Source organism: Amphiura filiformis, chromosome 17, assembly GCF_039555335.1.
Source record: "Amphiura filiformis chromosome 17, Afil_fr2py, whole genome shotgun sequence".
NCBI lineage: Eukaryota > Metazoa > Echinodermata > Ophiuroidea > Amphilepidida > Amphiuridae > Amphiura > Amphiura filiformis.
The window spans coordinates 27589434-27604064 of record NC_092644.1 but is presented as its reverse complement, the minus strand read 5'-3'; the positions used below and the strand labels follow the sequence as shown (position 1 = coordinate 27604064).

Below are 14631 nucleotides of genomic sequence, written 5' to 3'. Positions count from 1 at the left end.
CAACAAAATCGCCACTTCCACTGAGAAATTATGGCCGTGTTCCCAAAAATCTTGATGCTCGGATATTGAAAAAAAATTGAAATGTTTGAAAAGTACATTTCTTTTTTCGCCAAGTGGAAAATTCAAGCATAATAATAACCCTTACACTTTCAGCTTTTAGACGTAGTTTATGCTTTCTCTCTACGATATTTATTTCCAGAAATAGATAATTTTAAAGGGGGCTACATGCAGTCTCATTCTTGATCGATCATTGCAAAGTTTAGTATAACCTTAAGGGGGTCATTTCCGGTCTGAAAGCTAAAAATATTCAAAAAAATCACTGTCTTTACAAAATATATAGCAGAGAGTCGCCATTAGCACACATACATTGCTACTAGCCAGGGTCTTTAGGATGCCTACAGGTTTGGGGTCAAAGGTCATTAAGGGGTTACTTCCGGTCAAAAACCAAAAATGTTCAAAAAAATTTTATCTCAAAATGTAAACAGACCAGAATAATATAACCAACATACATGAATTAGTGTTCCCCGGTGTATGTAGGGTATTTTTAGTTTGGGGGTCAAAGGTCATTAAGGGGTCACTTCCTGTTTTTAGCTGAATAACTTCAAGAATTTTTATCTCAAGAACTAAACATGTTAGAATTTTTTAATTAAAATTGGAACAATGCATTTTGTCGGTGTACATAAGGGTTTTTTACATTGAGGTCAAAGGTCATTAAGGGGTCAAAAGGTCAATCAAAAATTTTCAAAAAATCAAAATCCATGTATAAGTTCGATTAAGCTGAAATTCACCAGGAATATTTCTTATGACATCCTAAGCACAGTGTAAGAGCAGTTGACCCCATCCGTAACCCAGGGGTCAAGTTATAGGGTCAAATTGCGGCTTGTATTCAGCGTCTGTTGACTCTAGTTTTAACTATATTGCATGGGATATACCCAGCATGAGAATTAATATAATAACAATAATAATAATACTAAAATTATAATGATAATAATAAATAATAAGTAATAAGAATGAATAATACATGTAAATTGTAATAATAATAATAATAATAAATAATAATAATAATAATAACAATTAATAAATTTACTAGAATTTATATTATAATTAATATTATCATTTAATAATAATATGATTTGATAATATTCTTCTTCTTTTTCTTCTTCATCTTCTTCATATTATTATTATTATTATTATCATTATTATTATTATTATTATTATTATTATCATTATTATTTATATTATTATTATTATTTATATTTTAATTTATATTACATTATTTATATTATCACTATTATTATTAACATTATTATACTCTAGGCCTATTATTATTGTTGTTGTTATTATAATTATTGTGATAATGGCCCTATTGTTATTGTTATTATATTATTATAATTTATTATTATTATTATTATTATTATTATTGTTATTATTATTATGCCTATTATTATTATTATTATTATTATTATGCCTAGTATTATTATTTATTATCATTATTGATATTATTCCGGGATATTATTATATTATTATAATATGGTATAATACAATGTAGGTCTTATTGTTTAATATTATGTTATTATTGTTGTCATGTTATTATTATTATTGTTGTTGGTATTGTATACTGCGAATATTGTTATTGCTGACGTGATTGTTATTTATATGAATTTATGATGATGATATGAGACAAAAATGAAGATGATATTAATCGATGATGATGTTGTTGTTTTGTTGTTGTTGTTTTGGTGGTGGTTGGGAAGTTATTGAAGACATAAATAATTTTATAATATTACTAATGTTAGCCCACAGCATAATTATTAGTGTTATTATTATGCCCGTTATTATGATTTATATTATGATCAATATTTATAATTGTTAAAATATCGCGCACCCCCCAAACAAGTTGCAAGTTGTGTGATCAAGTTACCATCGTGGGGCTGACATACTGCATCCAGGAATCGATGCGCGAATCATACAAACATTGTTTATAATAAAAACAGAATGTCAACCTAGGAAGTATTCATGGATATTAACATATTGAATGAGGCTGACATCACTTCATATTGCCCCTGTGGTAACTCGCGAGTCGCGTAGTGAATTACAAATAAAGTGATGTCAGATCTTTGCGTAATCTTGCGTGAAAATAACTTGTGAAAGATCGAATGATTTGAGTGACGAAACACTGATTTCATCGAAACAAATGAACAAAATGTGAACTTTTATCAGTTTCTTCACATCAATTGTTTGGATTTCGCTGGAAAAAACTATGAGCTAAGTATTGTGTCCAGTCACGTAAGCTTTCAGGGTTTAACTTTGGCATAATTGCCCGGCAAGATTGGTGTCTGTCAGACTGCATTTTCAGTGTTTTCATTTTTCAAAGTCATGAAGTAAGCTTTAATTAACAGTTAAAATCATCAAAAATTTTAAGAAAATAGACACAGTCACGCCAATGATCATGGGCTAACCTGCGGAGTCACGGAGTCTGAAATGAGAGTTCGTCAGTCAGTCATTAATAAAGTCCTGAGTCAAGTTAAATTTCATTTATCATGTTCATGTGTTTATTATCATTTTTAGTCATGATCTGATTCCGACATGTTAATAATGTTTTATTTAACATGTTTATAAATCATTCCATGATTCATGATCATGTAAATTTAATGCTAATGTTTTACATTACAATAAAAAGACAATGATGATTTACTTGAGAAGTCTATCTTAGAATTGACAGATCATGATGGAAAGTCATTGAAACTTTATATTATCATTAATTGTCTTAAAAAGTCTGAAATTTTATAGCTGGCATTGGAACTCATTTAAAAGTTCTCAGTCATACTGCTGGTATCATGGGTCAGGTGGGCACTGGGCAGACTATAATTGTGCAGGCGTGCGCCATGCGCAAATTTCTAAGCTAGTTTTCTCGAGTAAATTCAGAAAAGCAAGTGACAAAAAAATCTGTTTTTCGGGCCCGACCAACCGATTTTTGTTGATGTGCATGCCCCCAAAAAATTTTCAAGCTTTTTGTGATTTTTATACCTCCAGTCGGAGGTATTATATATCCTGGTTATCCGTCATTCTGCATTCCGTCCGTCCGAGATTGCGATCTACTCGTGCAATTTCTCGAGAACTGGTATTAAGGCTTACACTTACAGAGTAATGTAAATGTGATTTGATGAACAATTTGTGGAAGGGCGACTATTGGTGGTCTTCAAATTTCAGTAGTTTTTATCTCAACGAAGTAGCTAATTTGAATGATCTATATAATAATACTGGTAGTCTGTGCCTCTGTCTGCCTGTGACTCCGTCTGTGACTCGATCTGTCTGTCTGTGACTCTGTATGTCCGCCTATTTTCTTGGAGACTAGGGGTCGCACGCCCGGGTCGCACGTTCCTCAAACTTGGTGGGTGGGTGCAGCTTGACCCCACACAGAACAAGTTTGTATTGGTTAGTGGGTCAAGGTCACCCAAGGTCATCCAGGGGTCAAATTAGTAAAAACTATTTTTCTCAGACACTGGGGTTCGCACGTTCCTCAAACTTGATGGGTTGGTGCGTCTTGACCCGGGACATACATAATAAGTTTATATTGGTTAGTGGGTCAAGATCACCAGAGGTCATCTAGGGGTCAAATTAGAAAAAAACTGTCATATGGGCATGCAACTTGGTGGGTAGGTGCATCTTGACCTAAGACGGAACAAGTTTGTATTGGTTAGTGGGTCAAGGTCACCCAGGGGTCATCTGAGGTCAAATTAGTAAAAAATGTTGTATGGGCATGGAACTTGGTGGGTACAGTCAACTTTTAGAGTCAAATTTTTGGACGGCCATTTTGGGGTCATCCAAGGTCAAATTACTAAAAACTGTCATATGGGCATGAAACATGGTGGGTACAGTCAACATTTAGAACCAAATTTTGGAAGGTCATTTCGAGGTCACAAGGGGTCATGTGAGGTCAAATTAGTAAAAACTTTAACAGGAAACTAATTATCAAGTGCAAAGGGCCTAACAGGTTTAATTTAGGTACTTGTTTCATTAAATTTCAGTGTCATTGGCAATGATTGCATCAATAAACAGAACTACTTTTCTTTTCTTGTTTTCTCTTCAGATGGTATTCTTCTAGCCGCTCCAAAAGGTCGTCAGCAAAGTCATTCTCTTAAATACTTATTCATTTGTATATGTCCACTTACAAATAAAGACATTTTATTCTTTTACTTGTAGTAAGATTTGCATCAGGTTGTGTAAACAAATATAAGTTTTACCAATGTAAAAGTACATACAAATTTGATTGTACAGCTATTGTAAATTATGTAAAGAAATATTTCTTTGTAAAATCACAAAATCAGGTTAGGAGAAATTCAGCTTTAATAAATAATAGTATACCTGTAGAACGTATATTAATATCTTCCATACACAGGTACAAACCTTGTAAAATATCAATAATTGTTAGAGTACCATAAGATGGGTCACTCCTTCATGTAAAATTTACGCAAAGTTAGGGTTAGCATTAGCTTACACAAAATAATTATATGAAGGATCGACCGTACATGTATATAAATATGTTGTCTAAAAGCTGTGTTTAATTGATTTTTTGCATGTTTTTTTAACTGCAAATCATCACTCACATTGGGAACTAAAATATCATTGTGAATTAAATGTACTTGCAGTACGAAGCTTTTCAGTGAGGTGCTATATGTGATTTCATGGTAAAACAAAAAGAATACATGTACCAAAAATAAACTGCCTGTGGCTGACCAGGTACTAGTATATTTTGAATCATGCTGCTTTGAATTTTGATTACCGGTACTTACTTTTCACAATCACATCATGTAAATTGTAATTGCAAGTTTGCGTGCTTAGTTGTTGACAGGCCTGTTGGATACTTACTACTGTCAAGTACATTATATTTTCACAAATCTGTCTGCCCTTAGAACTGGTGTTTTTTGGTTGTTGTTTACTTAAATACATGTAGACTTGTAACTTATTATTTTTGTAACAACGGTGTTCAGTTTGCATTGTACAAAATGATGAACTCTTCTGACAAAAGTAAGGGCACTATGTATGCAAAAGGTAAGAAAGGAAAAGATAAGAGATACTATACAGGAAAAAGATCTAAAAGTAAAAAAATGAAGCTTGATCATGGTGTTGAGTTCACCAAAGGTGAAGTGGTAGTGTATGAAAGTGGAAGCAAGATATACAAAGGTATTATTGATGGAAGAAGTATTGAGGTGGAAGGTAGTTTTGTAGTTAAACCAGAAATTGAAAGTGTGCGACGTGACATTGTCCCAGAAAGTTGTAATATAAAACGGTTAAAAGAATTGTGTCTTGAAGAAAATGAATATGTTAAGGGAATGACTGTACTTGTAACATGGGAGGAAGCAGAAGGTGGATTTATCATGTTAGTGCCAGCCCTGGTAGTAGAGGTCTCTTCTTCATATTGCTGGGTCAAATCAGGAGGTGGTGTTACAAGAGAAGGTTCAATGCAAAAGGTGAACAAAGATGAAATGTGCAAAATTATAAGTGAGGACCAGGTAATGAAAGATGATGAAAACATGAACACAGAACAATATGACATTGAACAAAATAACATTAATGTTGTGAGGCTAGTACTGCACACCACACAAGAGCAACTATGCCAATTAACAGAGACATATAACAGGACTAAGGAGAAATTGGCAGCAGCAACAACAAATGCATGTCAATTAGCTGAGCAGAATGTGGAACTGAACAACATCCTTATAGCTGCTGTGGGAAAAATTAAATCCCTAGAGGAAGAACTAAGCAAAGCCGTGACAAAGACACAGGCGGATAAGACTCTGTATGCTCTGATTGCCACTCAAAGGGACAATCTGGATTACCAATCAAAGCGTATAGTGGCTTTAGAGAAAAAGATATTAGATCTTCGTAGAGAGCACCAACTTCAGAAGGGAGCTATGAGCAAGCAGCTTCAAGAGTTAGAGGATGAAAACAGGCAACTCAGGGACAGCTTGAATGAACTATCAAGGCAGAAGGATACATGGCTACAGAGCAAGCCATCTTCAAAACCAGGTGTTCTCCAAACACGTGATATTAACATGAAAAAGTATGCCAGCTATATCCAAGTGGAGTCTGTGAAGAAAGCCAGCAGCAATGTGAATGAAAAGATCTTGAAGAAGCGAGCAGATAAATTAAATGAGGTAAGAATTATATAATATTTGATGGCTTTGAATGTGATACGAGATTATACCGCACAAGCCATGAAAATACTGAACAAGTCCAAAGGACGAGTTTGGTGTTTTCATGGCGATTGCGATATATTCTTGTATCACACAAAAAAGCATCCAATATTATTATTATATAATATGAAGCTTTTTGATGCTTTCTGAGTATCAAAACAACATGTTTATGCCTTTTGAAAACCAGTCGATTAGTGTAATCATCTTGTGTGCCAGTGGTACAAAACAAACTGGGTTACTCAATCAATTACACCTACTTTGGTCTCTCCGCTCGCATGTATGCCGCGAAACAGTCTACAAGTTGCGTGCGACATCGCAAGCGTGCACGCCCGTTCAATATTAAAATATCTTTTATGGTACATATATTACTGTGCATTATTGAAAATTCATGGTATAGCTCAAAGCTTCATATTATACATATTTAAATTAAATATCTTGTATTGCAAAGCTGATACATGTACAAACCTGTGCAATAAACCATATGAAAGTGTGTAACACTAACAGAAGTATAATTCAAATTCCAGCAATTGTGACGGACAAGGTTGCAAGTGTTTCAGAATGACAAATTAATCACTTTTTACGACAGCACTTTATATTGGCATTTTCAGAGAGAGCAAGATGATCTGAAGATATTCTTATAAACTGATATGAAACTGTTACATTACAAACAAGAAATTGCAAAGAAGATGTAGTTGAAAGAAACTTGATTTCTATTAATTAACAAGACAAACCCAGCTCAGATCTGAATTGTATAAACTTACTTAATTTTTATGTTTGTTTTTTGTTTCTGATTTTCAACAGGTTTTGAATGTGATATCTTCTCCCAGTACCACTCCTGATACTATTGATATTATTACAACCTTGGCTGCCTACTTGAAGCGACATCCAGAAATTGCCTTGCCAGCATGCCAGGCAGCAAATATTTCATTCATGCGAGGTATGGACAATGTATTTAAAATATAAGAGCTAAAATAGTAAATTTACAAAAAATGTAATATTATAGTTGATGTGAGGTGTGACCCAGTCAACAGCCTCATCCCCCATATTTCTTCATAAAAACTGCAATTTTGGTATAAAAAGTATCAGAAGAAAGCTTATATTTTTCTCATCGCCGCAGTAAAATTAAACCCTCAAGGTGCCTTTCGTTTAGATGGTGTGAACAAATACGTAACCACAACTGGAAGTATATGTACTATCATATGTGGCATTGATACATGTACATGTTGTTTGCTTCTCTTATTAAATTGCTGGAGCAGTATAATTTGGATAGTAACAGAACATGAAAAAATTGGACCACACGGCGACACCCCTTTAACAATTCTGTACACTTTTCTTTACAGAACTCTCAGTAAAAGAGTGTGTGGATTTGAAGCTGTTGCTAAAGCTGCCCATGACAAAACTGAAAGACTTAAGGCGATTCCTGTCAAATCATAACATTCGTTTCATGCCATCAGACCAGCACCTGTATAAAGAAATGAGATGTAAGAGCTAGTTCCAATCTATACAATCTATATACAGGTTAAAGTTAAAACATCATCCAATATGATATACCATTTGAAATTTTTATACAGTGCTAGATATGTGATCATCACGATAATAAACACCCCCCCCCCCCTTAATAAATGCCCCCTTGCGGATTTGAACCTGTCTGAAAGTGAGTGATACTTCAGATTTTCACTCTGATTTCTTACCTTTTTTCTCTGAAAAATAAAAGGCCCCCTTTTCAATAAAATTGTATGCACCGGGCATTTTTTACCGAGAATATGGTGTATTAACAAAAGCCCATGTGTCGGTGGCATAGCGATTCCAATTCCAAAAGACAGTCCCTGAAATCAGTGATTATGCTTGATTTTAAACTACATGTGTATCTGCTCTCTTTTAAACAACATTTCCATGTAAGTATATATTGGTAAATATTTATCTTTTATTTCACAGGTCGTCAATCCCTTTCTTCTGAGGTGATTGAAATTGGAATAATGTCCTTGCCAAATAAAGCTGGGTCTACAGGATCGTCTGTGGCCTTTGCAAGAGTAAAAAGCCTGGAGGACTACATCACCAGCCACATCCTCAAGCAATTATCTATGAAAAACTTATGGCAGGATGACAAATTCAATGATGAATACTGGATAAAGATCGGGGTAAGTGTAATTGGAGCTTTATTTATTCATTAAAGAGACAAATCAAAAACCCTGTTTATGGGCCTGACTGACCCATATTTTTTTTGGGCCAAAATTATTAATTTTGACTAAAATTGTTTTAAAAAAATCAGATCATTTTCAAAATGTTTTTAAAATAATTGTCGAATTTTTGTCTGATTCTTTAAAGCTTTCAGTGACAGACTCCTAAAATACTAATAGATAATTTAGGTGCCGTATTGTTAATAAACACCTCTGCCCTCCCTGATAAATGTTGGTTCAAAACTTCTTTTGTTGCCTTAGCCAGAATAATTTTATGTTCAGAATTTTAGTGCACTAGATAAAAAATCAGAAAAATCAAACTTAGTTTAGTTGACGAAAAGAAAGAACCTTCTTCTACAAGCTTGACAGGATTGGGTTGGATTTTTTGTTACATTATTTGAAAAAAAAAATAAAATTTTTTCAAAATATGTTTGCTAAAAATTTAACATTTCTATCAGAATTTCAAGCTTCAGGGGATTTTGTAAGGGTCATTTAGCCTGTTCCAGAAAGAAAAATCCTGACTGACTGACCCTACTTGAAAGTCCTCGCTGTACACGTAGAACAGGGTTCCCCCATGTCTTGATTATAATTATATTTGTTATAATTTTTTGTTATTTTCTTTACTTGTATATTTACAGGGAGACAAAGGTGGCTGTTCAACCAAGTTGACGATGCAGCTGGTGAATCAGCGTGAGCCCAATTCGCGTGATTCAACAAACATCATTGCCATGTTTAATGGTACTGACACAACAGAAAACATGCAGAAGGTGTATGGGCTCTACAATGAACAATTAGCGAACCTACAGAAGAAGAAGACGATCGTCATTGAAGGCGCAGTAAAATGTTTGCGGACGTTTTTTTTGGAGACTATGAAGCACTCTGCAAGAGTCTTGGCCATATGGGCTCAACTTCTACATACCCATGCATTTGGTGCAACGTAACTCTTGCAGAGTTGCGAAACACACACGGAATCCCTCACTGCCCCAAAACCAAGGACAGTAATGGAAAATGGGTTGACAACACAAACTGGCCACCGAGACGTACTGTCGCCCAGTATGTTCAAGACCTCGCAGATTTGAAAGCCCATCAACGTGCTGCCACTGGCAGGAAAGTTACTGGGGCATCATTCCATAGTATTTCTGGGGACCAGATTTTGCCTCTTGTTAGTGATATGGACCACATCGTTCCTCCTTCTCTGCATATTTTATTAGGTCTGGTTGTTAGGTATTTTAAGGAACTGGAAAAAGACTGCCAAAGAATTGACCGTGGAGATCTAGCGGGGTTTGAAGTGTTTGATCGGTGGCAAGATATTTCTTTGAAGGCCAAGAAAGCAGAAGATGAAAAGGACGAAGCAAATTCAGCTGTGGAGCATGAGCAAGAACTCCTGAATGCCATGCAGAAGGCAAAAGATGGCAGGTGCAGAAGTAGCGGTTTGTGTAAGAAAGCCTGTGGTATGCCAATATGCGCATTAATCGCCTCCAAACCACAATCTGTGGATTGTAAGTCAGTAAGATGGATACAGTGTAATGAGTGTGGGGTAGATACAGGGTCAGGGTGGTTTCATGAATATTGTCTGGGGATAACAGAAAAAGAAAGCGATTCTGAAAAGTATGACAATTTTGTGTGCCCCATGTGCGAAGGAGAAATGTCAAGTCCAGATGATGTTATAGAGGTACAAGAACAACGAGTGGCTGCCTGCAAAGCATTGGCTAATGATAAGCTGGCAGCTTATAATACAGTGAAAGAAGACCTTGATAAAGTGTATGCGGAATCAACTGCAATGCAGGGGTCAGTTGAGCGTAACCTGAATAGAGTTCTCGAGACGCAGTTGTATGTGAAGCGCCAAGCTTATCATAGTCAATGCTTTGTAGGAAATGATTGCAAGAAAATCCTTGACAAGAAAGACGTACTTTTAAGTGTATTGCCAGAAGGGACTGTGAAAAGTAAATATCGTGGTTTGTTTGGTAGATTGGGGAGGATTGTAGATCTATTTGTAGCCAGATTTTTGACAGATAGAGAAGTGAACGAGTTGTGCGCTAGATGTTGGGAACTTGGGCTCTGGTTTCCAGCAAATTTTCCCACGCACACCATTCCCCCCAAGCTCCACATTCTGGTATGCCATGTCCCTGAATGTGCGATCCGGTGGCGTACCATAGGCTTACTTTCAGAGCATGGTTTAGAAGCCGTCCATGCAGATATTAATTCAACAGAACGTGTCTATTGTACTGTCCGAGATCCTGCAACAAAAATGAAACTGGTTCTGGGTGTCCATCAACAACGTGCGAATACTGATAAGACAGCTTTGAAAGTATGCAACAAAAGCGTAAGACGGTGTCAAAATGTGATTGGAAAAGAACAATGTAAAGGAAGGTATGTGAAAGTCAATAAAAATACAAGAAGGTGTAAAAACACAGAGTGTCTGCATGAAATTAAAATGTAAAATTGTGAGAGACGGCATTTTTCATGAAAATTGAAGTGATATTCAATATTGTTAAAATGTGTTTTATACACAAAATATGACTAATATCCAGCTCTGTTGAGATGCCAGAATTGAGAATGTCACACCACAGACCTAGGGTCTAGCTATGTTCAGACTATATATTTTCAAAGCTGCCAAATGGTATGCCGGTTATCAAACTGTTTACCTACATGTAGTTACATAAATCTACATGGGCTATATTAATATTCTATGATGTACAAAATGTACTGTATGTAATGTAGATGTATAGTGTAACTTGTGATCATGCAATCAAGTTTCATGTGATCCTGAAAGGAGTCGAGGTTGACCTGTTCCAAGTATATCCCATACAGTAAAAGTTTTGTAAACAAATTCTGAATAATATTATTTTCCTTAATCACATAAATTGTTTTTTCTCATTTACGCTGTGAGTGTGAAATATACATTGTATGTTTGTCAGTTATTTTTTGGGCATTTCGTGTTCCACAGCATAAGATAACAAAAAAAATAGCTTGTGGTGATTGGGTCATCCTCCTTTAGGCCCTTCACACTTGATTATTAGTTTCCTGTTGAAGATTTTTAAAAAGGGACGAGGTGACTTTTAATTATTAATTATCTTATTTTCTTTATATAGTTTGAACTATTACTTGTAAGCAACTATTGACTCGTTTTGACTAGAGCGGGCATTTAATTATTTCACAACAATATTTGATTTTATAAAGGTGGAGTTATACTCTTTGTTCATTGTTGATATTATTAAAGTCAGAAAATGGCAATTGAAAGTTATTTTAAAGGAGAAAATTAGAAATAAAAATAAAAGTAATTAATTATTTAGCGATTTTCAAATTTGGACGCGGGCGGTAAACAGGAAACTAATAATCAAGTGCGAAGGTCCTTATTGTATGGATATCAACATATTTTGTACTGCATTGAATTTGAATGTGTAAAAAAATGTCCCATTTCTGTGCAGAAAGAAATATACTGAGTGTCCGTAGGCCTACAACAAGACAATTATTATTATTATTTTTTAATTACTGAGCTATTTGTCCATAACTTTAGCCAATAGACCTTTTCAAAAGGAAATTTTACACACAAAATATAAAAATACCAATCATGTGCAACCATCAAAACATATTCAACCAATCAATTTCTGAGTTTTTTATGCTTGGTTTGACACTTAATTTTGGCACTCAGTGATTTCTGACAGGATCTGTGTTTCTGATCAGCTGCTGAAAAGGTCTTTATAATGCAATGTATGCTTTTAAATTTTACTGTATGAGCACTGATTACTGGTACTGTGGCATGGTGTTTTGCAGCATGAAATAGCATTTTTTGTTTCTTGCATGATCAAACTTTCTCAATTGTAAAAATTTTATCTGTGAGCAAATTTGACCACTTAAAAAGATTCACATGTTTTAATAATGCTTCTAATAGAACCAACTAGGTTTGGTGAAATATTAAATGTACAAATTCCAAATAGTTGTTTTAATTTGTATTGCATGTACATAGCTTTAAATACAATAATGTGGAATGATGATGATGATTAAAAATGCAGAAACTTGTGTGAAATCACAGAGGTAGGGGGTGCACAATTTGTGTGTGCATATATTACTGCATTATCAGTATTGTCATTTTTAGTAGCAGATCAGAGTGAAGATTTTTAAATTTTGCTCAGTGACACTGGTACGCTCTCCTAAAATAAAAGTTTATGATTTTAATTTAGTCATATACATTTTTTCATTTATCCAGAGAAGTTTCTGGTTGCTTGACTTTTATCGGGTTTGAACTGTAAAATTTGGTATTACATACAAGTTTCTGATCAGGTTTTAGTGGTAAATGTTTTTATTACATGTACATACAAGTTTCTCATTGGGTTGTAATCGTAAATTTGTGATAATTCCACAGAAATTTCTGATCAGGTTTTAGTCATTAAAAGTACATGTATGGTTAATATAGCGGTACAGTATATATAATACTATAAATACATGTATGTAGTGTTTATTTTGTTCAACTTTTATGTTTTAAGGCGGCCAAACAAAAAAATAACACTTGTGTTTTTCCAAGTTCTTTTTTCATGGAGGCTAAGAATGACCCTAAAATATCACCAAAAGCCTGAAAAACACATTTTGAAAATGTTCTGATTTTTTCACAAATTTCAGTAAATTTCTCAAAGATCAATAAATTGTGACCAAAAAAGGAATCTACATGATTTTAACAACTTCCAAAAGTGCAAAATCTTGGTCTGTTGGGCCCATATAACAGGCGTGATTGGTTTGAGCAGAAAATTATACTTTAACTGCTTTTTGCCAAACTGATATTTTCTTGTGTAAATTATATAGAGAAATGAAAAATGTCTGTATTTTTGTTTTGGAACCCATTGTGCAGCACATAAAAAAATTTGAGTTCAATTAGTTCTAACTTTGAAAGCATTGTGCAAGCTTCAAAATGACATCTCATTTGCTAAAATTGTGAAAAAGCATCTCAAATTCTTTATTATTTTCTTAAATTGTTTCTGTCTATTTTAATCTACATTTGTGTATCTTGAAAAGCACTTTGCCGCAAATGTGCTGCATTATGTACTTCTATTATCATGAGTTCTATGTTACAAAAATTTGATTTGGTGTCAAACAAAGCATTTGCTGCACAATTTCCATGCATCTTTAATTTTCCAGTTTTAGGTCATAAAAAAGTATGATAGTTGTGTCCTGAAGAATTGTTTTCTTACAAAGAACCAGTTTCACATGGGTCTTCAAACTCGAAAAACAAGTATCCCTAGCTCTTTTCTGACTAAGCCGGGTGCCCAAACTGTAAGGTTCTTTCTTAAAATGATAGATTCAGTTTATGGAAAAAATGTTATAAATATTTAGCTACTTTCAACAAGTCTTCATTTAGTCATTAATTTTCAATCATTTACACATGATACATTTTTTGTAAGGTTACAACATTAGTTGTTTGTAAATTGAAATCTATAAATAATTTGTTTGTAATTTTACTTCATTTCTTTTTTTTGTTTTTGTTTTGTTTTAATATCATGATGGTAGATTTGTGTTTTAATTTATTTAAGATTGTTAAGTAAAACAATAATGACTTTGAAAATATTGTCTTCCGCATGTTTTCTTACTGTGTGTCATTTTCATTTAATTAAATTGTATCAGGATCACAAACATAGGTAAGAAAATTCTGAAAAGGGGCATAAATATGGAACAAACTTTTATAAACTGAAGAATGGGAATTTCAGTTCCAAACTTTATAAAAGTTATACAGTTACTCAGCATAGTTAGTGCAGTGTTTAGTATTGATTATTCATGACTTTCCCCAATAGCCTTCTTCCTATTGAGCAAAATCAATGTACCATATCATTTATTGATCTGGTAGTTGCTCTTGACACATCCTACTTATCTTGTGTGTTATTGTGACTGGTAACCCAAATTTACCTCATAAATTTCTTGCTTGGTTTAATTTTAAGAGTGTCAATTGTGATTGGTCTTTAAATGTGTCAATAAATGAGAACCACTTGAGAAAGCAAAGGGGGTGGGTCCCTGGAGCTTGCAATAACTTCCATGCTCTAAGGCTTGTGTCTACCGGTACCATTTGGTTTGACACCTTGAGTTGTCCATACATTCATACCAGTCTGAACTTGGCTAGAGTTTCACCACATCTTAAAAAAAAAAAAAAAGGTTTGTCTCAAAGCTCACGAGAAATTTAAAAACAAATGCTAAATGCGATTTTTTAAAAATATTTTTATTCCCGATTTTTTCATGGTATTTTGAGAAAAAGTCTGATTTTCGCCGATTTTTTC

At 34.1% G+C, this 14631-nt stretch overlaps 3 protein-coding genes across 3 annotated transcripts in view; 2 read left to right on the top strand and 1 right to left on the bottom strand.

Moving 5' to 3' along the window:
- Positions 1-14631, bottom strand: part of LOC140137557 (potassium voltage-gated channel subfamily KQT member 1-like) — a 476223-nt gene that overhangs the window by 85021 nt on the left and 376571 nt on the right. The window lies entirely within an intron of this gene.
- LOC140138232 (uncharacterized) lies at positions 5022-7689 on the top strand. The gene is made up of 3 exons (XM_072160146.1): positions 5022-6158; positions 6999-7134; positions 7538-7689. Exons 1-3 carry the CDS (start codon positions 5040-5042, stop codon positions 7687-7689), a joined length of 1407 nt encoding a protein of 468 aa, XP_072016247.1. The 5' UTR covers positions 5022-5039.
- LOC140138378 (uncharacterized) lies at positions 8149-9512 on the top strand. The gene is made up of 2 exons (XM_072160285.1): positions 8149-8335; positions 9013-9512. The coding sequence occupies exons 1-2, from the start codon at positions 8174-8176 to the stop codon at positions 9313-9315; spliced, it is 465 nt and encodes a 154-aa protein (XP_072016386.1). The 5' UTR covers positions 8149-8173; the 3' UTR covers positions 9316-9512.